This window comes from Tasmannia lanceolata, unplaced genomic scaffold (genome assembly GCF_043159265.1).
Source record: "Tasmannia lanceolata isolate RefF3 unplaced genomic scaffold, GAP_Taslan_0.1 ptg000011l, whole genome shotgun sequence".
NCBI classification, from domain to species: domain Eukaryota; kingdom Viridiplantae; phylum Streptophyta; class Magnoliopsida; order Canellales; family Winteraceae; genus Tasmannia; species Tasmannia lanceolata.
In genome coordinates this window covers 869,316-896,410 of record NW_027518688.1, presented here as the reverse complement: position 1 = coordinate 896,410, position 27,095 = coordinate 869,316, and the positions used below count along the sequence as shown (strand labels likewise).

Here is a 27,095-nt window from a genome sequence, read left to right as displayed (position 1 = left end):
TTCGATTCTTAAAACATTGTTACCAACTAAAGAGTATTGCTCATAAGTGTACGAATACATTACAATAAATTGTAATATATTTTGAAGCTAAAACTAATAAAACATGAAATGGAGCTACCCCCAACTACTCAAAACAAATAATATAATGCCCGGTCTCAAACATACTAATCAGAAGAATACATATCATTTATATATATGTATAGATAGATATATATATATATATATATATATAGATCCTGAATCCATACCTCAATCTGATAACCCAGCCTTGTTCTTCAGATGCCGCTTGAAATCCATGATGTCACCCTCCCACCGTGTAACTGCTTGATTCTCGCACACCCAAATCTCCTTGGCCACCTGATTGATCAGCCTAAAATCATGGCTAACGAGAACCAAACCCCCATCCCACTCATTTAGCGCCTCTGCCAACGAGTCGATAGTCTCGATGTCCAGATGGTTCGTCGGCTCATCAAGCAAAAGCATGTGTGGCTGCCTCCATGCCAGCCAAGCAAAGATCACTCGGCTCCTCTGACCATCCGACAAGTTCATCATCGGCATCACCTGTGCTTTTCCCGTCAGCCCAAATTTCCCAATCGCAGCTCTCATCTTCTCCTCCTCATTCCCAGGATACTCCCTCATCATGTATAAAAGTGCCGACATCTCCAAATCGAGCTTCTCCGCCAAGTGCTGATGGAACTGAGCAATTCTCAAATGGTTGTGCCTCCTAACCATGCCATCCTGAGGGACCAGATCTCCAGTCATCAGCTTCAGCAATGTGCTTTTCCCGGCCCCATTGGGCCCCACTAATGCGACCCTCGAGTCCAAATCCACCCCGAAATCAATGTTCTTGTAGATGAGGTTTTCTGGGGTGTAGCCGAAAGTGACTTCCACAAACTGGAGTACTGGAGGTGGAAGCTTCCCCACATCGGTGAAGCGAAAGACCAAGACTTGGTCCCTCGCCACCTTCTCTGTGAGCCCACCTCGCTCCATCTTTGCCAGTGTCTTTTCCTTGCTCTGGGCCTGGCGAGCCAACTTTGCGGACCCGTGTCCGAACCTAGCAATATATTCCTTCATTGATGAGATCTGTTCCTGCTCCCATTTATACTGCTTCATTTGGTTCTCTTCCAGTTCGGATCGAGTCTGCACGTATTGGTCATAGTTACCAGTGTAGAATTTTAGTTTCTTGCTTTGCATGTGAATGATGTTCGTGCAGACGCCGTTCAGAAAATCCTGAGAATGTGACACCACAACCAGGATACGATCAAATTTCTTCAACAATTCCTCCAACCAGACGCATGCCTCCAAATCTGTCAGAAAGGAAATAATTGTCAAGAAAATCGTGGTGGATGAAATAACCACGAAATTTGATAAGTAATAAAACAATTAGAAATCGTTGCTTTTAGGGGCTTAAAACTCTTTTAAGTGAACTTATTCCTTCAAGCTCATATTGGCTAACATTTATTGGTATTTTGCATGGGACCAAGATAAATTTCCAAAAAGAAATGGAATTTTTCATCTTTATTTGTAAACAATTTCAAATTGTAAGTGTTCGAGAATGCCTTGACCGCTGAATCAGCTGTCATCATTCCAAGCATGAATTGTCTTGAAAATTTTAGTGTCTAATTTCAGGAAGATGGCTTCTATGTCAATGTCTAAGGTAGGCTTAACGCAAGAAAACAACAAAACGTGCCACAAAAGCTTTAGACCTAGGCAAGATTAATAAATGCAAAAACTCAAAATTAGCAATGGAGTAAGTTTATATGAGGCCAAGTTAAATTGTCAAAAATCCAAAAGCTAGAATAGGCATTAAACCTTAAACCTTACCAAGGTGATTTGTGGGCTCATCAAGCAAAAGGATGGTTGGGTTCATAAATAGGGCTCGTGCTAATGCAATCCTCATTCGCCACCCACCAGAAAAATCTCGAGTTTTCTTTGCTTGCATTTGCTTGCTAAAACCAAGACCAAATAAAATTTCAGCAGCACGCTTCTCAGCAGTTGCTGCATCCAAGGCTTCCAACCGCTCATAAATGCGGTCCAGGGCTTCCCCACCGCCACTATCCTGCAATCACATGAAGAGTTTGAGAAGTGTATCAGAAACTTATAAATCCCAGCCCTGGGATATTAAAAATAGGGAAAATGATATCAGCACAACCCTATTTTGATATTTTCACAAACCATCTTGCCTTTTAGTATCTAAAGAGCTGTCAAAAAGTATATTACGTTTCCCAAAAAGCTCTCAAAGAGCCAATTAAAGAAGAAGAGACAGCTGGGTTTGTGCAAATATCAAAATATGGTTGTGTTGATAACATTTCCCTAAAAATAGAAAGCTATCTGAATGCACCTCTGCTGCCAAGGCTTCAGCTTCTTTCTCTAATTGTAGCCTTTCGTCGTCACAGTTTATGACAGCATCAAGTGATGACATGTCAGAAGCCTCAATCTCCCTTGTGAGATGGTAGATATCCATGTGATCAGGAATGGGGAGCTCTCTGCATCCTACTGCTTTAAGAAGCGTGGACTTTCCACAGCCATTCAATCCAAGCAAACCATAGCGCCTGAGTAGAAGTATGATGTTCAATCAGTGGAAGAAAAAATGCAGGGAAAAAAGTATAATATTGAGTAAGCATTTTTTTGAAAGATAATAATATTGAGTAAGCATTAACAGACCTGCCATAATTGAGCTCCAGTTCAGAATCTACGATGAGGTCATGCCCGTGGAAGGTAACTGATAAAGACTCTATCTGCCACATGCAAAATAAACAAGTTGGCATCAGTATGACTCTGCCAAATGGCAAGGGTGTCTCTAATCTAAACCTGAAAGCACAATTCTGGCCTACTCCCATGCAAGCATAAACTTACTACAAAAACTTACATATGCTATTGAAGGTTATTTATTATATCTCACAAAGATATTAAAATGCAATACCGAAATCGGCATTGATATTAATTTCTTACTATTTACTCTCTGAAATGGATTCTTCTAAATGGGAGAAGAATGCGTGTCGGATAGGTCTCAGATTCCAATACTTCAGGATTCTCCAAGACACTTCTAGGTCTCCTTTATCTGTTTTTTTTTTTTTTTCTGAATACCACTACCACAACTTTACAATTGCTGCATGTTTTTTGTTTTACCCAACCTAATTGTAAGTTTCTTTACCAGCTTACCTACCAAAAAAGTAAGTTACATGAATAAAAATAAAATATTATATCTACTTAACCTATTTAAATTTTCATTATTTTACTTGTTTTTTTCCTAAAATAATGGTAACCATACATATTGAAAAAGAGACCGAGTTGAACAAGATACAAGACAGAACGAAAGATACATCAACAGTCCAATGTACAAAATAAGATCTGAAATCACGGGGGAAGGGAGAGAGGCAATGATTGCTTCAATACACCCTCTCTAGCTAACCCATCCGCTAAATGATTAGCGGAGCGCCACACATGATGGAAAACAACCTCCAAAGACTTCATCCAGTCTTTCATTTCATCAAACGATCTATCAAATCTCCACAGCAGTTTTTGATGACCTCTGAGCCATCGAATGAAATTCAAAGCATCACCTTCTATCACAACTCTGTTATGTTAATTTTTCAATATAAGCTCCAACCCTTGGTGTACTGCACAAACCTCATTATTTTACTTGTTATATCCATATTATTATGTTTTATTTGTTTTTGAATAACCATATTATCATGTAAAAAAATAAATTTTGAAAAATAATTAAAATATTTTGGTGAATCCACGAATCGTTCTTTTTCATGTTTGCCGAATCCGACACTCAATATACCCATGTCAGAGTCCGACACTCATATCCATACTGATGCAACATATATTTTACTAGATATTTTCTTTTCTTTGCTTTTTTACTTTTTAGAAATGAGGACGAGCCTTGGCGCAATGGTAAGTTTGCTCCATTGTGACCTGATGGTCACGGGTTCGAGTCACGGAAACAGCTGCAAAGTAGGGGTAAGGCTGCGTACATCTAGCCCTCCCCAGACCCCACAATGGCGGGAGCCTCGTGCACTAGGTCGCTCTTTTTTACTTTCTAGAAATGATAGCATAAACTGATGCATGGATTGGCGAAAGATATATTTATTACATCTCCCAAATTATAACTTCGAGGAGAAATATCTGAATGCTTATTCTAATTGGGATGACTAGTTGACGTAGGCCAGGGGGAGAAATAGAAGAAACTGGAGAAAAGGGAAGAATAAGAGGAAGAGAAGAAGAGAAGAAGTAGAGGAGAAGGGGAAGAATAGAGAGGAAAGAGGGGAAGGAGAAATAAGAAATAAGAGGGGAGCAAATTAGAGGAGAAATCTCAATCAATATTATTTAAATAAAAACTAAAATCAGTAATACATGAGACTTATATATAGGCAATGGTGATGAGAGGCAAAGAAATGAGAGAAGATAATGAGTTGAGGTTCTCTCCTCCTCACTCAAGTATTTATATAAAGAGAGAAAAACATACAATGACCACTATGCCCTTATGGCAATACACACATACAAGACATACTTCTAACACTCCCCCTCAAGCTGGAATGTAAACATTGTGCATTCCTAGCTTGTTACAAATGTCATTGAACTTTGGTTTGCTCAAGGGTTTGGTAAATGTCATTGAACTTTGCGTTGCTCAAGGGTTTGGTAAAGGTATCGGCTAGCAGATCTGCGGATTGAGTGAGGATAGTGCATAGTTCACCCTATTGGATCATGTGGTGGATGAAATGACAATCTACCTCGATGTGCTTGGTAGTTGGTACACTCATGAAAAACTGGATTGTTTGCAATGTAGATAGCATATTTGTTGTCACAATACAACTAGGCTGGAGAAGATGAAGGGAATCCAATCTCAGAAATGAGAGAGCGCAGCCAGATAAGCTCACTACAGGTATGTGACATAGCTCGGTATTCTTCTTCAGCACTAGACTTGGAAACTACATTTTGTTTCTTGCTGCTCCACTAAGTTACCCCCAACAAAGCTGCAATAGCCAGTAGTAGATCTCCTGTCAGCTGGTGACCCAGCCCAGTCAGCATCACAAAAGGCTTCCAACTTCATATGGCTATGTTTCTTGAAAAGTAGCCATTTCCTTGAAGCACTTTTCAAGTATCGAAGAATCTGAATCACTAGTGCCCAGTGTGAAGTACGAGGATGACTCATGAATTGACTAACAACCGCCACGTCATATGAAATATCAGCGCGAGTAAAGGTGAGATATATAAGCTTCCCAACAAGTCTTCTATATCTATCATGGTCCTCTAATAAATCACCCACTTCAGGAAGAAGTTTTGTATAACAAGACTTCTATATCTACAAAGGTCCTCTAATAAATCACCCTCTTCAGGAAGAAGTTTTGTACAACAAGTCTTCTATATCTACAAAGGTCCTCTAATAAGTCACCCTCTTCAGGAAGAAGTTTTGTATTTGAATCCATGGGCGTGGAAGCTTGTTTTATTCCCAAGGACCTAGTATCATCTAGGAGGTCCAACACATATTACCTCCGTGATAGAGAGAGGTACCCGAGTAGGAGACCTCAATCCCTAAGTATCGAAGGCGACCAAGATCCTTTGTAGAGAATTCTTTTTGGAGAAATTTTTTCAATCTTTGTATGCCACATGAATCACTCCCTTTAATGATAATGTCTAAACTATGAGAAAAACATGACCAGCATCTGACTTATGGCTAAACACAAAGTGATCAACCGCACATTGCTTCATACCATATCTCATAAGGGCATCACTGAATTTCCCAAACCAAGCTCATGGGGACTGTTTTAGGCCATACAATGACTTGCAAAGGCAGCAAACTGAGGTGGTCAACTCCCCCTAAGCAACATATACATGAGGTCGCCCCATATAAACCTCCTCAAGGTAATCACCATGGAGGAAAGCATTTTTGACGTCGAGCTGGTATAATGGCAACCCACAGTTAACTGTTAAAGAAATAAGGACACACAGATGGAATTTTGGCAACAGGAGAAAAGCATGATATAATCGACCCGATATGTCTAAGTGTAGCCTTTTGCAACCAACCTCGCTTTAAGGCGCTCAAATGTCCCATCAGGAAGGTATTTGATGGCATAAATCCACCTGCAACCAACAGGATGGGCACCCGGCGGAGGAGACACTATATCCCAAGTATGAATCACTTGAAGGGCGGTTATCTCATCATCCATAGCAGCACGCCACCCAGGGTGATCAAGAGCCTCCTGCATGGACTTAGGCAAGGAAATAGACAACAATGATGACACAAAGCTACGAAAAGTAGGTGCAAGATGAGATCATAAGAGACATAAGAGGATATGGGATGAGCCGTAGTACATGACCGTGTACGGGATGCAATAGGAGAGTCTAAGTGGTTATCAGATGGAGGCAATACCTGAGAAGTGGACGTCTGGACCACAGCCAGGGACGAGATGGGCTCAAGAGGAGCTGGAGAAGTAGGAGGTCGAGAACGGCGCCGATATACTTGCAAAGGAGAAGGGGCCTAAGGAGGAGTGGGAAGAGAGGAATCGGGGACTCAAAGGCGGGAGGAGCAGGGCTAGTAAAATACGAGACAGATTCAAAAAAAGGTGACATCGGCGGAGACAAAGATCTGACAAAGTCTAGGACTGTAACACTTGTAGCCTTTCTAAGTACGGGAGTATCCTAGGAAAACACACTTTTCTGCATGCAAGTCTAATTTGTCCAAACCTGGACCCAGGTTACGGAAAAAGCAAACACACCCAAACACCCTAGTGGTAATAGGAAAGGGTTCTCCCTGAGGTTGTAGAACCGAGAAGGGAGATTTGTTTCCTAGTACAAAAGAGAGAAGACGATTAGCAAGGAAGCATGAGGTTAGGATAGTATCGCTCCAATACACTTTAGGAACATGCATCTGAAAGAGTAATGTGTGGTGCGAGCCATGTCAAGAAGATATCGCAACTTCCTCTCAACTACATCATTTTGTTGAGAAGTGTATGCACGAGAGGATTGATGAATGATGCCATGAGTGGCTAAGAATTCCTGAATCCCATTTGTCAAGGAAAAATATTCTCTTTCATTATCCGTTCTCAAACACTTAAGTGAGAATTCATATAGATTAGTAATTTCAGCATAAAATGTGCGAAAAGCAGTAAAGACTTCAGATCGATTTTTAAGTAAATACACCCATGTCATTCGAGAAAAATCATCCACAAAGATAATGAAATATGTATATCCAAAAACCGACTTGGTCCTCGAGGGACCCTGTACATCAGAATGGACCAAACTCAAAGGGTCTCAAAGCTCTACTAACAAGCCTAGAAGGGAATGACACACGATGGTGTTTCTCGAGTTCACAAGACTCGCAGCTGTAAGGTAGAGGAGACAATGGAGGTCTGTTGGAGTCTCTGAAGAGAAAGATGACCAAGACGACAATGCCACTGATATGCATCGACAGACCTACGCAAAATGGTGGGAGATGAATGACATTGAAGGTGATAGAGGTCTACCAGCTCACGACCCGATCCAATCGTCGCCCCAGTTGAGAGATCCTGAAATAGACAGTTAGTTGGAAAAAATGAGACAGAACAATTAAGCACTTTAGTAAGCTGACCAACAGATAACAAATTAAAGGGAGATGTAGGAACAAAAAAGACCGAAGATAAGGTCAGACCCTCATGGGATGAAATAGTACCAATACCAGAGGGGGGCTTTAGTCCCATCAGTAAGAGTAACAGAGCGAGACTGAGAAGCGAATGACTTAAAAGAGGTAAGGGATGAAGAGTTATCAGTCACATGGTTGGATGCTCCGGAATCAATGATCCAGGAGCTGGAGCAAGTGAGGAGGGAGGCAGGCGAACTACCTGATTGGGCAACACCGGCAGTGGGCGGGCGGATGCTAAGGCGAAGGTGTTGAAGCTCCTCATACTCAGCTTTGGTGACGTGAAAAGGATCATCTGGAAGGCCATGAGCAGAGGCAGCGGATGTGCCCTCTGAGAGGTCAAAAGCAGAGAGATGCGTGGCTCTGGACGGACGGAGCTTGGGGTGAAGAACAAAGCAGGTCTCAACTCGGTGGCCCTCCCTCTGACAGTGAGAGCAAAATGGAGGTCATGGCCACCTGTACTAAGACCACCACCAAGTGTGGCCACGGCCGCGACCACGACCAAAGGAACTAGAGCCTCGGCTGGAGGGTTGCCCGTCGTCATATGTAGCAAGAGCCGAGCCGTCACTAGGCAGTGGTAAATAACCCGGCAGGAAGGCACTGTTGTGCATGGGAGTAAATCTTGGTGAGAGGGGAGAGAACCCGAGCCGATCAGCTATTGCCGAAAATGTAAAAACTCTGGGCCTAAGACTCAAGATAGCAGAACGCTTGAAGCTAGTCCCTTTGTCGAGCAAGAAAGGTCAGATAAAAAATGAGGGGCATAAATGCGTCCAACTGCTGGCAGAGGAAGACGAACCGGAAGTAATGGGAGGAGAGATAAATCGCCACGCTCAAATCGAATCCACTCTGAATATGTGGGACAATTACGAGTGAGGTTATCAGCCCCAAAGAAAAGTAGAGCAGCATGATCCCAAATATCCTTGGTCGTCACCAAGTCCATCATCAGTCGAGCTATGTGGGGAGCCATACTCTACCATAATAAGGTGTGAACCATCGCATCATCCTGGCGCCACCGATCATAAGTCGGGTAAGTGGAGAGAGGACCGTGCTCAATCAAGGAAACTCGGCCCCGAGCAAGGAGATAGGTCCCAACAGCCAGACGCCAGATGAGATAATTGGAGCCGTCGAGACACTCCGAAGTCATCTGAGGAAACGACTACTCGACAGAGGGAATAGACAGCCGGAGTATAGCTCGAAGAGGGAGCCGATGGGAGAGCAGTAACACTGTCAGTAGGTGAGAGGCTGGTAAGAGGATCCGAAGTAACGAGAGGATCCATAGGAAGACGAGAAGCTCACAACTACACCAAAAACAAACGAAAATATACTGAGAGAATCACAGAATGGATGCCGACATGATGACGTGGCTCCGATAAAGAGAAGACTACGAAGAGTCATAGCACGAGAACAAAGAAGGTGCCCAAAAAGGGAAAAGGGGTGCCGAGGAGAATGAAACGGAGCCGCAAGAATGAGAGGAGAAAAAGGGAAAAGAGATGGTAGACAAAAAGGGTTTAAGGGCTTCTAAAGGGAAGTGACGGTGGGAGGGGAGAGGGAAGGAGACTGGGAGAGGGAGGTGGTGGGTGGAAGAAGGGAGAGCCAGAGGGAGAGAGAGAGAGAGTGAGGCCGAGAGAGAAGGGCGAGAAAAGGGGGAAGAGCAAGAGAGAGGCGAGAGGGAGAGGGCCGCCGAGAGAGGAAGGGGCGAGAGGGGGGAGCCGAGAGAGAGGGCCGAGAGAGGGAGGGAGGGGCGAGAGCGATGCGGGAGGTGTGGAGGAAGAAGATGGATCTCCTATGAAGGTCCCTAGTGCACACAGACCCTAGGGCTCTGATACAATGATGAGAGGCAAAGAAATGAGAGAAGAGAATGAGTTGAGGCTCTCTCCCGTTCACTCAAGTATTTATATAAAGAGAGAAAAACATACAATGACCACTATGCCCTTATGGCAATACACACATACAACAAAACATACTTCTAACAAATGGAAATAAATTTCCATGGTTACAAATAAAAGTCATAACTCAATATCATGGAAAATAAAAGCCCTAAAACTAATAACATGAAAAAAAAATCGTAGAAACCAAATAGCATGGAAATAAATCCCTAAAAGTGCTAATGGGAAATTATGACTCTTATTGGGCCAACAATTTGCATCACTTGGCCATCTGCGAAATGCTTTCTGCGAGGGACGCTGGCAAATCCCTAAAATAAAATAGGACTTTCTTTCGAAAGACCCATTTTCCCTTCTGTGTTAGAAGAAGCCTTTGAAAACCCTCTCGTGAGAAGGAAAAACAAAATGAAGTTAGAACGAATTGAACCAGTTTAAACCAGCCACTCCGTCTCGAAGAGTAACTAGGACCAATTCAGTCATGTTTTCCTGTTCCAATTGAACACTTTCCATTTTTTATTATGATCAGAGGAGAAGATTATTCTTTTTACCAAAATATGTGGATCAAATCACGATCTTATCATAAGAAGAAGGGATCTTTCTCGATCAATCCATTTGCCCATCATTCTTGGAGAATCAGAAAAACCCTTTTCAAGTTTGAATTTCGTCATTTGGAATCCGGGTTAACCAATCAAGCACAATGCATGTGCTCAAGCGTTTTATCTGCATCAATGATGGAGACGACTACAATGAGAACAACATCGACGACTTGGCAATTTTTATAACTGATAAATCTCATTTGATACCTAATAATATGAGAATTGATATGATCTTCTCTTTTATCATTTTTAATATTATTATCAAATATGCCGAGTTTGGATGGAAAATAAATGATTATTATATGATAAATTTGTTAGCAAACAGCCATTCCAAAAAAATGTTTGTTAGCAAACAATTCATATTATAATGCATGGGTTTGTAAAGAAAATAGATGGTTAGTATGTTACAAGTTTGTTAACAACCAATTCATGTTAGGATATTGCAAAACTAATCATGGTAGTTTATTTTTAAAGTATTGAATTTGGATGAAAAATGAATAATTGGTTATAATTAATGGGTTTGGATAAAATTTGAATAATTAGCTATTTTATTATTCTCTAATTTTTTTTATATTTGTTTATATTTTTTGATATGTACATTATTTTAGAGGAATAAGAGTGTGCGCTCGACCGCACCAAGCTTAGGTGCGGTCGAGGGCCAAAAACTCATGTGGGCCCACATTGTTAGGATGGCCCAAAGCATTCATTTGCAAGATCCCATCATAGATAGGGTGTGTACAAAAAATCAGCTCCATAGGATCATCCTAACCCATCCAAAAGTGGAGGGCAAAATGGACAGACACCGTTTGCCACAAATCTGCCCATTTTTGCCCTCCACTTTTGGAGGGGTTAGGATGATCCAATGGAGCTGATTTTTTTTACACACCCTATCTATGATGGGGCCTTGCAAATGAATGGTTTTGATCACTACAAAAAAGTGTGGGACCCATGTGTTTAGGCCCTCGACCGCACCTAAGCTTAGGTGCGGTCGACCGCACACTCTTATTCCTCATTATTTTATATGTATATAATATCTATACATATGAATAAATTTAACAATTTACAATACGATTTATGTGATCTGATACGATTCGACCATGATTCGATTTTGATTTTCAAAACATTGCCTTCAACAAGGAAAAGAAGGGTGTGTGAGAAGAAAGGCTGTATTATTAATGTAATTGGACCAATTCAACCTTTCTAAAAGCATTGCAACAGATATATTGTTTTCACGTAGTCTAAGGACACATCTAACAATCTTAAGTAGTCAAAATACTTGTTTGCACCAATGGATGGCATTGTGAAAATAGCCACTGAATAAAAAACAAGGGAATCTTTAAACAAGAAACTGATAGCGAAGTGATTTTCTGAACTCCCTGTGCCACAGATACATTCATATATTGTTAGATCTAACCTATGAATCCTCTAAAACATAGATCTAAGGTATTTAAAAAATCAGAAAAAAATTTATTTGGAAAGAAACAAAAAGAACAAAAAAGGAGGGAAATGAAACTTAAAGCACTACAAAAAGGCACAGTCGTATCCACTTGAATGAATAATATAAACCACTCATTTGTTGGTCCCCGTCGTAGATATGCTGTGCCCAAAAAACGGTGGCCATAGGACATCCTAGCCCTTCAATTCGAGAAGGTTTATATACGCCGTCCATTTTACGCTACCACAAATCGAAGGGTTAGGATCCTATGACCACCATTTTGGGGGCCATGGCCTATCTGCAACGTTAATGGTTTAGATCATCATTCATCATGTGGGCTCTACTCTACTTTTTGTTACGCATATACCTACCAGCGTGGCCACAATATAAAAATAAATATACAATCTATGCAATATTCCATAAACAGCATGCGGCGTAAAATTATTGAAATCTATGCATTAAGAAGCATAAATAAAGTGGCAGAAAAAATCATCTATGAAATCTGTGCATTAACAAGCAGCAATCTGTACAGTAAAATATGTGCAATCTGTGAGTGAGATCAAAGGGTCATCCAAGAACAGATGAATCAAGTGTCCACGGATCTGTCAATGACATGTTCAAGTTGTAATCGACCAACTCATGCAACAGATGATCATCCACTAGTTTCTTCATGGAAGGTATTAATAACCACAAACCTCTTCAAGCCAGAGTTTCTCCCCATTTTTCAAAGAACGTGCACGGCTTATGGCTTGCGGCTTGGATGAGGACTTTACATATTTGAGACCCTGGTTTGGATTTTGAGAACTGATTGTGAGTCCAGGTTCTCAAAATCCAAACAAACAGCGCTATAACATAGCATTGCAAACAGAGGAAGAAAAAATGGGTGCTGACTCCTGAGAAGAGAAAGGAAAAAATGAGGAACAAAACAAAAACATTCTGCTGTTGAGAAGAACAAGAAAGAGGAGGAGAAATGAGAAGAAAAACAACTGTTGTTCATTTTGGAGTTTCGGAAAAGCTCGACTATGGAGAGAAAAACGAAGGGCTGGAAGATGGAGATTAGAAAATGGGGTTTTAGGGCCTTTATTTGTGTTGTAAGGGACCCCATCAATTAAAAAAACTAAGACGAAATTGAATCATGCAATTAAACTGGAAAACAATTCACCCTTGCGATTTGAGTCGTTTAAGGAACGATTCGATTTGAATTGTACGATTAGAATCGCAAATCATACAATTTTTACACCAATGAATTGGATGATAATCACTCCTTAAGTCGATCTTGGAGAACACCACAGAACCTGCGGTCATGGCTAACATATCTTCCAATGGAGGGATAGGATGTTTGCATGACCTTATTAATAGCGCGACTATCTACAAACATCCTCTACAAACCATCCTTCTTGGGCATCAGTAAAATGGTATAGCACTGGGCTTTTACCCTAATGTACTAAACACCAATGTAGGAGGTCATCTACAAACCACCTCATCTCCAACAGATGCAAGAGATACATACTGTATGCTGCTTGATTTAGTAACACAGCTCCATGCACCGAATCACTAGCGTGTTGAATGGATCTAATCGATGATTTGTTTCTTGTTGTTTTCTTCACCCTCGCTAGTAGGTCTATTGACAAACAAAGTCACAAATATCACCGAAAATTCTGAAAATTTGAGATATATTGCGATTTTAAGATAAAAGTACAATGTCCCAAAAGTTCCCTGAGATTCTAAAAAAAATCACTAGTAGGTCTTCATATTTTATTCTAAAGGATTCATAGCCGACCCCAACTAGTTTGGAACTAAGGCTTAGTTGAGTTGAGTTGAGGTCTTCATATTTTAATTTTTACTTCAAAAAATATCGCAATAAATTTACAATATTATTTGTCATCCTAATTTTGTTCTCCATTTTTATATTACTAGATATTTTAAATATTTTATTTTTTTTCAATTTGTTCCCAAAATAAACCTAAAAATAACAAAATAGTTAATATATCCGAAGATACACACCCTTCCCCAGAAATTCCCAAAACAAGTATTAGTGACTATGCTTACTAGTGCATAGATAACATCCATCTCTTTACTTTCGCTCTCAAATCTACATGCTGAAAGTAAGTTTGTGTGTGTAAATATTGCTGCCCAACTTATTATTGCTACCTTGAGTTACCCAGCATATTAGGTCAGTCAGATAAGACTGAGAGTGCCATCAGTCAACTCTGATATAGTTGTTTTTTAACTGTTTCCAGAATCTTTTAGGGTAGTTTACTAATAACAGCCATTCACAGAAGCTTATATCGACCTAAACATTGAATTTAGCTGAATATTTCATATTTGGTGGTGCAACAAGTCTACAATTGGTGTACTAAATATTAGGTCACTGGGATAAGACTTGAAAGTGATGTCAATCAACTCTAATGTTGATTTTTTATGAACTGAGTTCAGAATCTTTTTGGATAATGTAAGACTTGTTCAGAAGCTTATATGTCAAGATCCAACCATTGGATATAGCTGAAATTTTAATATATTGTGGTCCTATGAGTCTACAATAGTTTTTCTATTCTTTTTTTTTCTTTTTCATTTTTGGAAAATTATCGCAAAAAAACAAAAAAAAAAAGTATGAGATTACACTTTAATAATAAAATGCAATAATCTAAACTTTACAGACCAGAATCATTCAAAAAAAAAAGCTTTACAAACCAGAGCATTCCTTAGCTGTCAAATCAAGAAACAGTTTTTGAGGCGTGAATTTGTGATAAAAAGTAATCAAGAAAATATCCTACATATTGGCCATGGTCAAAATAAATTTGGACAGAAAACTCACTGTACACGTGGCACATTTGAGAACCATACCCTTCAACTTAATATTTCCTTTCCACTGAAGTGTAAGTATTAGTAGCACTATAACCTCTCTTTCCTTTTTGCTCCCCCATGCCCTCCCGTGAGTGCTACATCACACCAAACTTCATCTTCATACTATTTCCCCATGTAAAATTTAACAGAACACCTTGAAGGAATAAGAACTTCATTACCTTTTCGAAACCAAGTGACTTTATAAGGGTGTGGATGCTTTTCACAAGGCAGTCGAAACCTCTCCACCATTTCCTTTGACAAAATATTCTCGCTACCCTCCTCATCATTAATATGACACCCTCGAGTGGAATATGCTCCATCTCCGTCAATCTTTATCTTTCATGTTTAGCGGGTTTCATCATCTGGCAGTAATCGATCTCTTCTTCCTTATCATCATATTGGTCATATAGTGGTGCTTCCATCTCTTCCTCCTCACTTTCATCCTTAACCAAGTTGAAAAGATGGTGCGGACAGGCACAAGAAACATGTCTTAGTTCTCCACGCTTGCAACAAATTTAGGGGTTGGCCAATTTTGTTGACCTGTTTCGGTCAATCCTAGCTGATGTTTGGTCAGTCCAAAGACACCGACGAGCACAAAAACTTTGTGCATTTTCTGTTTTTCCTTTAGAGAGAAAAACATACAATGACCACTATGCCCTTATGGCAATACACACATACAACAAAACATACTTCTAACAAATGGAAATAAATTTCCATGGTTACAAATAAAAGTCATAACTCAATATCATGGAAAATAAAAGCCCTAAAACTAATAACATGAAAAAAAAATCGTAGAAACCAAATAGCATGGAAATAAATCCCTAAAAGTGCTAATGGGAAATTATGACTCTTATTGGGCCAACAATTTGCATCACTTGGCCATCTGCGAAATGCTTTCTGCGAGGGACGCTGGCAAATCCCTAAAATAAAATAGGACTTTCTTTCGAAAGACCCATTTTCCCTTCTGTGTTAGAAGAAGCCTTTGAAAACCCTCTCGTGAGAAGGAAAAACAAAATGAAGTTAGAACGAATTGAACCAGTTTAAACCAGCCACTCCGTCTCGAAGAGTAACTAGGACCAATTCAGTCATGTTTTCCTGTTCCAATTGAACACTTTCCATTTTTTATTATGATCAGAGGAGAAGATTATTCTTTTTACCAAAATATGTGGATCAAATCACGATCTTATCATAAGAAGAAGGGATCTTTCTCGATCAATCCCTTTGCCCATCATTCTTCGAGAATCAGAAAAACCCTTTTCAAGTTTGAATTTCGTCATTTGGACTCCGGGTTAACCAATCAAGCACAATGCATGTGCTCGAGCGTTTTAGGGGTTGGCCACTTTTGTTGACCTGTTTCGGTCAATCCTAGCTGATGTTTGGTCAGTCCAAAGACACCGACGAGCACAAAAACTTTGTGCATTTTCTGTTTTTCCTTTACGATTAGTTGGATTCTTCCTATTCATAAAATGTGCCAGCAGTTTCGTAGCCTGATTTGCATATTAGTAAGCATATTCAATATTAGAAACCCTAATGATTTCAATATTATCTTTGATCGAAGTCTTTGGTCCTGAAATATAATGTGTCGTCAATTGTTCATCTGCTTAATTCAAAAATACATGAATGGATAGAATATTGAACTCGATTGTGTAGTATCGCACGTTCATGTCCCTTTGTCACAGCCCATGAAGTTTGTCATATATGACATCATAATCAGTCGACAGAAATTGTTTACATAAATGTTTTCTCCACATGCTCCCATGAGCTGATGTTTAACTTCCCTTGCCTAGATCGCCATTCCTCCATTCTTTTTCCATCATTGGAAAGCGACCCTCTTTAACTTCTTAATGAATAGCACTTTCCTCTCTGCTGGTATCGGTTTCCATTCAAAATAATTCCCGAAACTTGTTCTCAATTAAGAAATTCCTTCATGTGCATTCTTCTGGTAAAATCTAGCACAACAATTTGCAACCCACCTGAATTTAATTTCAATTCCCTAGCCAATAAAGGCCTCTGTGTTTGTGTTGTGAACGGTATGAGAGCTTGTGAAAAGGGTTTTCCATCTCATCATTGCTACGTTCTCTGATTCTCCTTTTCGAATGATCAACAAGATCTCCATCATTGTGGTTACCTTGAAGTACCTCCATTCAGGTTTTTGCTGGCTCCTAACGTTGCAAGATTTGTAACTCAGTGCATGAAACGCTCCACTATTGTTTTTAATTTCAGGATGTCTCTTGATTCACACGAGAAGCATGACCTCTAACACGTGCAGCCAAGAATCGATTTAACCTGATACCAATTTGTGCAGACAAAAAAAAAACATAGATATGGGCATATTTGATCTATAAAGAATAAACGAGAAAATGCAAGAGAAAATAGAGTAGAGATGAGGAAAAACATTCCAAGTGGTGTTGTTGCTGCTTGACAGTTTCTTAGGAAAGAAAAACCTTGTTGTTCAATTCTGAAATCTGTATCAATGACTGAGTTACACTAACCCCTCCCTCCTCTTCTCCCCTCCACTTTTCGTTTCCTCCTTATAATGTTCTCTTAACACTAAAAGCAATCTAAGCCATGGAGACTAATCTACTCTCAACAATACAACCTAACACAAAAATAAACTAAAAATGATAGTCCTCACCACTTATAACTTTTTGAAAGCTCACCCAGGTTATAAGGTACTAATTTAAGTGGATGGTGCCCACTATTTTAAGTCACTGAAACCTCAAAAACGAATTTTTTTTAAAAAAAATCACACGAACTAAAAGCAAACTGACAAAAAACCAATGAACATTTTAAAACTGACAAAAAAACAATGAACATTTTAAGTCAATTTATAAAAAGAAACCCAAACCCCATATGAAATTAAAAGACAACCTCTTTTATTAAAAGATTAAGGGCCCATTTGGATACGCAGATTTTAGAATCCGGGATTTCTTCAAAATTGTAGCTAAGAGACAAGAGAAGAAGCTGACCAGCCGTCGTTTTTGACTCGTTTTTTACTTCTCGCCCTTCTTTCTGTCACCAAGAGAGTAGCATATCCTCCCATATTTCCAGGTTTTAGAAATCTCAGGATGCAGGAGAGATTTTTAAAACCTGAATTTCTCACTTAAAATCCAAGAAACACTGTCAGGACAGCACCCAGCAGCTTGATCATGAACCCTCTTTCACACTGTTTTCAAACTAAAAACCTGGATTCTAAAATCCGCGTATCCAAACAACTCCTAAGAGAAAGAAGAATAGTTCTTCTTTTTGAAGGTGTTATTACTGCTCCTGCATCATAGAATTAGAAGTTATGTTGACACAGCTAAGATATAGAAAGATGTGTGAGAGGAAAGGATGTATCATTAAGACCATGGGTTGACCAATTCAACATATCTAATGCACTATGACATTGTAGATCCCAGATAGTGTGTGTGTGTGTGTGTGTTGGTGGGGTGGGGGTGGGAAGGGGGAATGGGGGTGTTGTTGCTGCAGCCTATGCTTCCCTGTATCTCCCCACACTCGGGGGTGTGTTGGTGTTGTCGTGCTTTTTTAGTTGTTCTCTCTTGTTCCCCTTTTGGTCAGGGTGTCTTTATGTTTGCGTTACCTGTGAACTTGGGATAAAGATCCGAATTTCACGGGAAAAGAGAGGTTCTCAGAGTCGCCACCTAGGTTAGGGCCTAGGACCCATGATCTGCGTTTCTAGTGAATTTGGGATGAGAATCTGAATCTCACAAGAAAGGTAATAATCAACTTTGCCATTTAGTTTGGGGCCTAAACCCCTGATTAACTCTGTTTCTCGACATGGTCTTGACCAAGGAAGCACGGGTACTCAAAAATGGACCCACACACCCGTACCCGGTGCGGGTACGCCCCGGGCACGCACCCCGGTTATTAAATAAAAGACCAATTTTTTTGGGCCGGGTGCGTGTCGGGTGCATCGCGGGTGAGCACCCACACGTGCCCGACACGTTTAAAGGGTTTTAAATAGTTAAAGGGGGGTGGTTTAACGGGTTAGAGGGTGGGTTTAATAATATGGGGGGCGGGGATTGTTTTACGAGTTAAAGGGGGGAAAGAAACCCCCGATTCTTTCCCCCCCTCTAAATCTCTAACCCTAACTCTCTCTCTCAACCTCTCTCCCCTAAATCCCTAACCCTCATCCCCTCTGGCAAGCTTCATCCCTCCGACGAGCTTCCTCCCCTCTGGCGGCCCCTACAAGGTAACCCTCTCTCTCTCTCTCTCTCTCTCTCTCTCTCTCTCTCTCTCTCTCTCTCTCTCTCTCTCAGCCTCTCCCTCTCTGGTACTCTCTCTCTCTCTGTTACTCTCTCTCTCTGTATCTGTCTCTTTGTTTGTTTTTTGGATTTTGAAAATTGATTTAGTCCAAAACAGATTATTGGGCCCTATTTGTTTTGGATTTTGTAATTTTCAGTCCAATAATCAACTTCGGACTTAAGTTGGTTTGAGAAGTGCAAAAATCCAAAATTGAAAGGGCCTAAATGTTCATTTGGGATTGTGTCAACCGATTGACAGTCAACAGACATATACATTGTTTTCATGAATTCTGTCGACAAATCTGACAATTTTAACAGTTAAGTACTCAAAATACTTTCGTTTTCCTTTGAATTCAACTTTAGTAAAGTTTTTTCAAGAATTCAAACAAAATATCCAAAAATACTTGTTTTCTCCAATAAGTGTCATTGTGAAAAAATAGCTGATGAAGCAAAAACAAGTCAAGCTTTAGGCTGCCAAAAAGAATTAATAGTGAAGAGATGTTATACTTTCCAAACCCCATGAGCCACATACTGCATTGATCCATTGCTTAGAGGACATAAGAAGAAAAAGTCAACAGATGCTACTACAAGAAAAGGATGAATCATTGTGCAGTATATCTATTTAATTTCCACATTCAACCTATCAATATGGTGTGTTTATTGATCCAGTTGCATGATTATGTAGCATTTTTCTTACTCAGCATCTGCCAATTTCCCTCTGAATTCACTCCCCTGTCTAATCATCATACTGAGAATTACCAGATCATTTCTAAAATGATTGTCAATTTTCAGTACAACCAGACGCAATGATGGAACCAAAAACTTGCTCTAATTACAAACATGAAACACGAGAAAAGAAATAAATAACTTCCAACAAAAAAATAATATGAGCAGTAAAGCCACCCAACTTCAATGCAACAAGCAATTTCCAGCAACAATAACACACATGCACACACACGATAACACACATGCACACACGCACACATTCTGCAAGAAACTTTGACAATGAAACCGTCACATGAACCTTCAATCACGAAATTCAACCAAATAAATTTCTAAGAAAATGCCCCCAAATCTACACTAGCTTCCAACAAAGAAGACATCAATAACAACAGGTCACACAAAATTTTTCAATGCATCTCAATCAATTTGAAGAAGTAGCCTCCACTCAATTCATATGCATAGCTTGATTTGGAAAACTGTACCAGGTTTCGGAATAATTTTAGAGAATAAGAACAAACACATTCAAAGCCTCAAACCTTCTAGAATCACAACATAAGAAATATCACAAAGAATTGACAGGTCACCTTTTGTTACATTGCAAAGGTGCATCATTCATATAGTCACTGGTGATTTTAATGGTTTGGGATTGAGTGCATACTGCCAAACAAGACAAGGGAGCTGCTGGAATTATGGGGCTGTTGTCACTTAGACCAGATGGTAGGGTGTTGAGGTTCATAGCTTCATGTTTTGTTACGTTGAGTATATGGAATGAGCAGTACCGTCTGGATATTTGAAGGAAAATCATGTAGTAAACACGAATAGAATGAAAGACTAACTTACTACTGGCAAGTTAGGCAGCTGTCAGCAAATAACTTAAGGATTGTACAATGGAGACGAGATAATTCTTAGAAAGTGGAATGAAATTACTACATTAAGTATCCCGAAGAAAAAGATTATTGTCACCTTTTCAGGTATATATGGTCCTACAGTTAGGGTGGAGAAGAGAATGTTGTGGGAGGATCTTAATGTAGTTAGAAGTAAGTGGGCTCATCCTTGGTGTTGGGGGGGAGATTTCAATGAATCAGATGCGTTGAAGAAAGGCGGGGGTGTAGAAGATCTAATCAGTATATGGTTGATTTCTAAGACTTTATAGCAGATAATGAATTGATTGATATTCCAGTGATGGGGGCTAAATATACTTGGTCCAGAAACTCCAGTAAGAGTCGCATAGATCACTTTTTGTTTTGTCCAGAGTGGGAATCCCTTTTTTCCTGATTCGTGTCAGAAGGCGCTCGTCCATTCAGTCTTAGATCATTGCCCGCTCTTGCTTGATCCAAGATTGGATTCTTGGGGCCCTTCTCCATTCAGATTTGATTTGGCGTGGCTTGAAACTACGAAGATTGAAGAGATGATGGGGGGATGGTGGGTCTCGCACAAGGTTGATGGGGCGGTGGATTTTGTAATTGGGGAGAAACTCAGATTTGTGAAGAAGAGACTCAAAGAGTACAATTTTCATTAATACTATGAAAGGTACAATTTTCAAAGTCTAAACAGCAAATGACAAATATCAAAAAGACTGGAGTCGTAGATGTTGTCTTCATTATAGTCATCTCTCGCCTCAATGTAAGTAATGCGCCCGAGCACATGCACTACGCTTGACTTGTTCGATTCATTGGAACTGCCACTCATCCTTTGTCTTCTTCGTTCTAATGAGAGGGACTTCGAAGGCTTCGTGGAATGTAGAAAGGAAATGAGGTATTTCGAAAGAAAGTTTTATCTTTTTTAAACAAAACTTAATTTGGATAAATCGCATAGATCGTACGATTTACACTCGAATCGTAAGATTCAATCGAAAATCTTAAGATTCATACAATTAGGATCCAATCATGGGATTCAAAACGTTAGGCATAATATTTGATTTGAATCTTAAAATCGAATGGTAAATCAAACGATTTTCAAAATAATGGACACGTCATAATTTGGGAGAGTCGAAGGAGTTTTTATTGACTTTGAGGGGCAAAACGCGAAACGCAGATGAGGCGCAACGCAGAACGCAGGTCAAGGTAAAAGGGAGTTGACGCGGGGGAGTTTTAGAACTATGGCTTTAAGTTGTTTAGAATTTTCTAGAAGTCACAAGAGAATAAATATACATATATAAATGTATGAGAAAACGGTTCCTACACATATGTGTAGAGAGTTCTCTACACACTAGCTTAAAATACAGTAGGGGCCCACATTGTTAGGGTGATCCAAGCCATCCATTTTAAAGGCCCTCACATAGATAGGGTGTCTACAAAAAATCAGATCCATAGGATCATCCCAACCCTACGATTTGTGGAGGTAAAATGGATGTCTTTAAACCTTCACAAATTAGTTCATTTTTTGCCTCCAAAGTTCGAATGGTTAGGATGATCCTATGGAGCTGATTTTTTGTGGACATCCTATCTATGAGAGGGCCTTAAAAATGAATGGTTTGGATCACCCAAATAATGTGGTCCCCACTGTATTTTAAGCTAGTGGATAACTTATCTACACATGTGTGTAGGAACCGTTTTCTATATATATATATATATATATATATATATATATATATATATATATATATATATGCATAGGCCTTTGGCCATTCTTTTGATTCAAGAGTTGTTGCAGCCTTTTTCTTTATGACGTGGATCCATGGTGATCAACGGTGAATTTCATTACAATGAATCAAGCCCCTAAGGAGGATTCTTTTGTATCCAGCTTGTTTCTTCTCTATGTGGATTCCTAATTTCCTATAGCATCAAAGGTGGATCCCTTTAGTTCCCTATCCTTATCTATTTTAGATATGTTACATAGTAAGTTTTATCTTGTGTTTTATATCATTAGGTTAAGACTTTTATTATCTTTGCCATCAAAAGTGGATGTATTTTCTGTACGAGATTGTTACACCCATTCTTGATTGTATCCAATCTTTCTAAAGATTCTATTTTCATCTGTAGTTCCAATAGGGTTACATTTATGCCAAAAAATTATTAAGCTGATCCCAATCCTTTATCTAGATTTTGTAACAAGCAAGTTACCTTTAGGTTCCAGACCAGTAATTTCCTGCAATTTTCATAACTTTCTTGAATTGATTACCTATCCTATAGCACCCTATAACATGCCTACATCAAGTCTAGATAAAGAAAATATAATCCCCAACAAAATCATCTGGTTGATTCCAAATCTTCCTAAGAAAAAGCAAAGAGAGAACATGAAAGCAATGGGTCAACTCCTTGAATCAAAGTCATGTGAAAAGTAAGACAAGGGAGAAAGAGATAATAGAGACCTCTTCGAGACGGTCAAATCTCCTAAAACATCCTTGCTATTCCATTCATTATGTGAAACAGAAAGAAATTACATTCTTATTCTTAGCATTCCTACTATTTAGGAAACAATCAACAGTTCCAAGATCCTAAGGGATACTTGGGAAACAAGACTAAAATAGAGGAAACTAATATAAAAGGGAACATCTTATCTATAGCAAGAAATAAATAAATCCACGAAATAAGGAAATCAAAGAAATCTATGTAGACGAAGGATCTCGGATATGTAACAAGCAACTTAGATCGAATAAAGTCCCCAAAACCAAACAACATGTCTCGTAATTATACAACCATGCCAACAACAAAAACCAAATCATAGTTCCATATGCAAATTAGATCTAAAGTTTGTAAAACCCATAGGCAACCTCCGCAATCTCAGTTTTGGAAGATCAAGTCAAATCCATCCAAGCATTTCATCTTCATTTATCAAGGAACCATAGCATGAAAAGGTAACCAATCTATTTGACCTTGCAGAATTCAAGAAAAAAATATTTGCAGTTCCAATTTCCCAATTCCCTGTCAAATTATTGAACCAGAAAGTATCTTTGATATTAAAAAAAATGAGAACAAAAAATGCATGTACTGACTACTCACATGGATATCTCTTGATAGAGGATGAGAACAGAGGACGCCAGTACACGTCCGGTCAGATATCTGAAGAGCGCCGACTCCATTCGAAAGTTTATCGACTCCATTATGAGAGTCCAAGACGATCTCAGACTTGGAAGACGCTGCAGCAACAGACTTCCCTCCTCTCTTTGCAGCAGCCGCCGCCTTCTTTGCCGCTGCCTTCTTCTTGCTTGCATCCGAAACCATACTTATCAATCCGTCAAACCCTAGGAAAAACCGAAAATCGGTAAATTAATTTAGGACAAGATCTGAAAAAAGCAAAAACAGATAGAAAAAAAATTGAAACCCTAAAAAAGGAATTTGAGATTTAAGGAATTATTCAGAGAGAGACGGATCGGGACTGCATCAAGAATAAACATGGGATTAGAAAGAAAACCTTTAGAGAGATGACAACGAGATGGCGAATGGAAGAGGAGGGAAGGTTTTGTGAGCTGCTTATTAGGGTTTCGTTCTTTGTGGAGTGGCGGCGTTAAAACTTTTTGAGGGTTTGGACTTTGGAGTCAGGGTAAGAGAGAGAAAGGGGGAGGTGTGTGTTTGATTATATAGCGTTGCGTTCGGTCGCGTTTTCAATTTGGTTTTGGCAACAAGGTTTTTCTTCGGGCCCATCTTCCACGTGGGAAAATTTTGTGGGCTGCTTCCTTATTTTGACGTTTCCACCTTTCTTTTAAAAAAGGGGAAAAGACGAAATAATTACACTTTAAATGATCGGATCCACCGTCTTAGTCACGATCCATTCAAATTCCTTCTCGGTCGGATTTGATTCGGATTGTTCTTCGGATCATACTTCCTGGGTCACGGTCACCATCCATTTCAAATTCGACTATCCATCAGAGTGTCCTAGTAGGTCCTACTAAGCATTGTACCCGATTAAAAATTTTAAAAAGAATTAGATTGTCCAGTCCACAATCTGTTAAATGAACAACAAGACATAAACAAGCAAGCATAACCAAAGTAAAATTGCATCCATATCCAAATGGAGAAACCAAGAAGTCTGGTGAACAAACCATGAAAATAACATATTTAATAGTAAGGTATTTGATGGGGTATAAAAACAGCAGCCTATTAGCTATCGACACGTGGCCCGAGGATGGCCCACCACAGACCCTGCGTCAGCAGGGGTAGTTTGGTAATTACAGCAGAGTAGGTGAGATCGAACCTATAGCTAGCCGACACCTGTCCTGGAGTAATAACTCCCCAACTACCCAAGTTTTCCCTCTATAAAAGGGCTTCCAAAGCTCATAAAAAGGGTAATGCAAGAACTTCTCACCCACCACTCTTAAACTCGCTCTACACTCCTGCTCATACTGACTTGAGTGTCGAAGGCCTGTCCGGAGTAACACTCCGGGTTGGTCATTCTGACCTCGTTTGCTCTTTACGCAGGGCTCAGCTACTCAGCTCCCTCACCTCGGCTTCTCGGGTCCTCCAGCTCGGCTCTTACGTCACTGTCATATCTGTTACCGATTTTAGGCCTAACAGATTGGCGCCATCCGTGGGACCGCGAACTAAAAGCTGTTCAAATCCCCTTACAAAAATGGCAAGATGGAGGAATGCTCGAGTACCAAATGCAGGGACTACCCGCGCCTTGCTACCTCACAGGACCCGGAGTGAGCGAATCGCCTCACAGGTGGTGGTTACTTCTGCTACAGCCGAGCAGAGCCCTGCTCACTCGGAACACCTCAACCTTACTCCTACTCCGGATCAGGTGCAAGCTCTTTTCCAACAAATGACGGCTCTCGTCGGTCAGTACCAGCAGCTACTCCAGGCACGTCCTCAACCTCCCCCAGAAGCTCCACGACCTGTCCAGGAAATGTCAAATGTCCGCAAGAGAGAGTCAGCGCGCCACGGTGAGGACCGAACTCATCACTACACGAGACAAGCCCAGCACTCCAAAGCCAGGCACGCCTATACTGAACCTCACCACTGCCGGAGATCGCGGTCCCGCTCTGCACGAAAGCATCGAGCCCAAGAAGACCGCACGCCGCAAGAGAAACTCCGGCCTCATCATAGGAGTCCGGAAAGCCAGTCCGGCTCCGCGGCGAGCTGGCTCGGTGGAAAGAAACAGGTCACCAGACCGTAGAGCTGACCCGATGCTACGGAGAATGGAAGAAATTGACCACCGAATAGAAGAGCTGGCAAAGGATCAGAGCCGGCCCGCTTCTAGGGCGTTCTCAAGCAGAACGCCGTTCACCGACGACGTCATGGTGCCCCAGCACCCAAAGGATTTAAAATGCCAACCGTCCCGCAATACGACGGGACCACTGACCCTGTGGACCACTTGAAGACGTTCAGGACAATGATGCTCTTCCACGATGCGTCAGACGGCTTCCTTTGTAGAGCCTTCCCGACCACACTGACTGGTGCGGTAAGAGACTGGTACTCAAGGATCAAACCGAACTCCATCAGCAACTTCGATGACTTCAGGGAGGATCTGGTCTGCCACTTCATGAGCAGCCGTAGGCCAAGGAAAACAACAGCATCCTTGATGACCTTGCGGCAGGAGGATAATGAACATCTGAAAGCCTTCGTCAGCCGCTTCAACAGGGAGGCACTCCAAGTGCCGAGTCTAGATCCCTCAGCCGCTACAAACGTGCTTCTCGCAGGTGCTAGATCTAATGATTTCCGCCGAGCAGTGACCCGCCGGAATCCGCACTCACTAGCAGATCTAATGGCCGGGGCAGAAGAATATATATCAGTAGAAGAGACACTGGCGGCCCTGGACGCAAATCGGAGGAGAACCTCTGAAGACAAGAACCCTACCAAGCAGCATAGGGATGACAAGGCCGTCAGAAAAGAAAAGTCCCCCTAGAGGAGGGAGGAGAACTTTACCCCTCTCAACACCTCCAGGAGAAGCATATTGGCCGCAATCGAGGGAGAATAATTCGTAAGATGGCCAACCAGAATGATCTCCAAGAAAAATAAGAGAGACCAATCAAAGTACTGTCGGTTTCACAGGGACCACGGTCACGACACGGACGAATGCTGGCAGCTCAAGGAAGAAATCGAGCTGCTGATTGGCCGGGGCTACTTGAAAAGGTATGTCCGAAGTGACGGCCACAGAAGAGAGCGCAAGGAGAAAAGTCCCCAAGGCCGGAGCCCTCAGCGGTCACAGCCGCCCCCTGCCCGGGGTCAATCTCCTCTGCCATCCAGTCCACAACCAGAGGCACACCGATCCCAGCCAAGGGGAGTCATCGGCACGATTATGGGCGGACCTGCCGCTTGGGGCACATCATCTGCTGCTCGAAAAGCATACGCATGCCGAGTCAACGTCGTGCACACATGCAGCAAGAAGATGAAGACAGACAATGAGATCTCATTTTCAGATGCGGACCTCGACAATCTGATACTGCCACACAACGACTGATGAACACATTTATGTGGGAATGATAATGGTAGGATGCATGTATATTTTATATTTTAAGCGGTGCTACTAAGGTATTTTTGTTGTTTTTGTTGTTTCAGGATTTTTATTGGAATTATGAAGGAAATGGAGCTTAACATATGAAAATAGTGAAGAAATGACCAATTGCCATGAGAATCCAAAGTTCCAAGATGCCTTAGTTGGCCGAATTGGCATGATGCTTTAGTAGGATCAAATTGATAATGCCACACCCCCTTACTTTGCTTTGAAAGATGAAATTTCAAGGATGGATGATGAAAAACAAGAGAAGAGAAAGGATCTTAATTCCAATGGTTGAGATTGAAATGATCAAGAGAGGAGAAGGGAATTATTTGTTGTTTATGTGCATTACAAAGGGAGGGTAGATTT

General features: G+C 40.7%; 1 protein-coding gene across 1 annotated transcript; it reads right to left on the bottom strand.

Moving 5' to 3' along the window:
• On the bottom strand, positions 1-23,863 carry LOC143886356 (ABC transporter F family member 1-like). The gene is made up of 6 exons (XM_077390295.1): positions 23,706-23,863; positions 23,294-23,535; positions 2,665-2,738; positions 2,342-2,552; positions 1,825-2,059; positions 1-1,307 (listed from the first exon to the last, which is right to left on the bottom strand). Exons 2-6 carry the CDS (start codon positions 23,513-23,515, stop codon positions 250-252), a joined length of 1,800 nt encoding a protein of 599 aa, XP_077246410.1. The 5' UTR covers positions 23,516-23,535; positions 23,706-23,863; the 3' UTR covers positions 1-249.
• Between the last annotated feature and the right edge of the window lie 3,232 nt (positions 23,864-27,095).

Bases quoted from the DNA above. Each gene is read 5' to 3' on its own strand.
- LOC143886356 (XM_077390295.1), bottom strand. From the start codon at position 23,515: ATGGTTTCGGATGCAAGCAAGAAGAAGGCAGCGGCAAAGAAGGCGGCG. The intron at 2,553-2,664 runs GTCTGTTAATGC...ACTTCTACTCAG, and splicing joins CTGGAGCTCAATTATGGCAG to GCGCTATGGTTTGCTTGGAT. The intron at 1,308-1,824 runs GTAAGGTTTAAG...CCTTTCTGACAG, and splicing joins TGAGCCCACAAATCACCTTG to ATTTGGAGGCATGCGTCTGG.